Genomic DNA, 2205 nt, shown 5'->3' with positions numbered 1-2205 from the left:
CAGCAGTGGAGTTAATGTTTAGCATGTGAAAGGTCCTACATTCAATCCTCAGCACCAAAAAAAAAAAAAACCTTTCTTCCAATACTTGAAATTTTAAAAACAAGTAAATTGTGGAACATTTATACAATGTAATAATAAATACCTGTTAATAATATACATTTATAGTTAATGTCTTGGAAAAATACAGTATATTATGGTGTAAAAAAGTGGTTTATAAAAAGGTCATGTATAATATGATTTTTTTAAATTGAGGATCTGGAAGGATATTTGTCAAGATAATAGTGGTTTTAAGTAAGTAGTGACTCTCAGGTCAATTTTAGCTTCTTTATGTTGTTTTCTAATATTTAAATATTGAATATTTAAAATCAGGAAATTTATGTTATTTTCATGTCAAAAACAAAAACCATAGTACGTAAAGTCACCTAAAAGAAAAAGGCTCTATATGAACCTGACTGTACTTGAAAAGATAGAAAATGTTCTACATTAACATATATATAGAATATGTGAGTGTGTTAGGCAGGAGGAAACTGTCAACTAAATTGAAGAACTAAACGAAAAGAATCAGAAAAACAAACTTAGGCAGTACTAATCTGTGTACTGTTCAAGACAGGGAGAATCATGGCCAACGGGGAAGTCTTATTAATAAGACAGTTCCCATTGTGGTATTGAAAAATCTGGCATTTTGACTGAGCAACCATAGTGACAGGAGCTGAAGCAGCAGCACAGGTTGTCCCCGTTTCCCCTCCCCCTTCCCTTCTCCGGTTGACTTTCCGGGTCCCCTACACTCCACAGTCCCGGTCCCGTCATGTCCCAGAAACTAGAAGAAGAGAACCCTGCGGAGGAAACGGGCGAGGAGAAGCAGGACACACAAGAGAAAGCAGGTATTCTCCCTGAGAGGGCTGAGGAGGCAAAGCTAAAGGCCAAATGTCCAAGCCGAGGACAAAAGCCTGGAGGCTCTGACTTCCTCATGAAGAGACTCCAGAAAGGGCAAAAGTACTTTGACTCAGGAGACTACAACACGGCCAAAGCCAAGATGAAGAATAAGCAGCTGCCAAGTGCAGGACCAGACAAGAACCTGGTGACTGGTGACCACATCCCCACCCCACAGGATCTGCCCCAGAGAAAGTCCTCACTCATCACCAGCAAGCTTGCGGGTAACCTGGGTCCCCCTCTTCCCCTTCCTCACCCTCTGGACTTTATATATTGTAGGCAGGGATGGAATGGGCACCTAGTCAGATCTTCTCAGCTTGCTAGCTCGGAAAGACTTGAGATTCTGCTGGGGGTTACTGAAAGGTAATGTAGGTTGAAGAGGGGCTCTGAGTTTGTTTCTTTGTTTCAGACTTCCATACCCTCACTGTAGCCCACATAGGGGCCCAGAAATAGGAAAGACTAGGATTGGAAATGCTGCAAACCTTCTTTTGTGAGAAACTGGGGAGATATGATTTCTCCTTTCTGAAAGAGAATGTCTCCACATTAGTTAGGCTGAGCCTTGGGAATAATGTGGCAGTTTTAACATCCCAAGACTAACCTGACATAGTTGGGAAAGGTAGATTGAATGAGACGTGTTTTCTGTGCTTCTAAGTGTTTTGTCCCTTAGGCTGCTATTGCTTCATGTTTTCATTATGGAAGGTTTAGAGAACCCTCAAAAAGGAAAACTGATTTGCTTGCCTAAAACTATAGTGCCCACTTTACCTCCTTTATTTAGTATCTCTTACAGTTTGCCCTGGCTTGCAAATAATGTGAACATTGATGATGAACATTATTGATGGAAAATGGGCACCTACTCTCTCTCTTCCAGCATGTCACTTTTGAAAGTTTTGTTGAATAGAGGATCTAAGAGCACTGGTTCAGGAGTCAGAGATATTTGGGTTCTAGTTTCACTTAGTCTTGGAAGTACTGTTATATAACTTGGTAATGTCATTTAGCCTCTCTGCATTTGTTTCCTCATCTGTAAAATAGAGTTAAATATGTATAAAAAAAAAAAAAAAGAAAAATCTGAAAATTATGTTTCATGTTACATGAACTTATCATATATAAATTTATTGCTCAAAACAACAACAACAACAACCACAACATCAAAACCCCAAAATGAGATTTGAAGAATTTAGCAGGAAAGAGTCAAGGTTTAAAGAGACTAGTAATAACAGTATAAGTTGAGAATATGGTCAAAGAATCGAGTCTCCCCAAAACAAAGAGTTCAAATGG

General features: G+C 39.1%; 1 protein-coding gene across 1 annotated transcript; it reads left to right on the top strand.

Annotated features, from left to right (window-relative positions):
* The first annotated feature begins 712 nt into the window (after window positions 1–712).
* LOC306669600 (alpha-endosulfine-like) lies at window positions 713–1966 on the top strand. Its single transcript, XM_079153653.1, has one exon. The coding sequence runs from the start codon at window positions 806–808 to the stop codon at window positions 1295–1297; it is 492 nt and encodes a 163-aa protein (XP_079009779.1). The 5' UTR covers window positions 713–805; the 3' UTR covers window positions 1298–1966.
* Window positions 1967–2205: the final 239 nt, after the last annotated feature.

This window comes from Sciurus vulgaris (assembly GCF_902686455.1).
Source record: "Sciurus vulgaris genome assembly, chromosome: 9".
Classification (NCBI taxonomy): domain Eukaryota; kingdom Metazoa; phylum Chordata; class Mammalia; order Rodentia; family Sciuridae; genus Sciurus; species Sciurus vulgaris.
The sequence above is the reverse complement of the archived record's forward strand: the minus strand, read 5'-3'. Positions and strand labels throughout refer to the sequence as shown.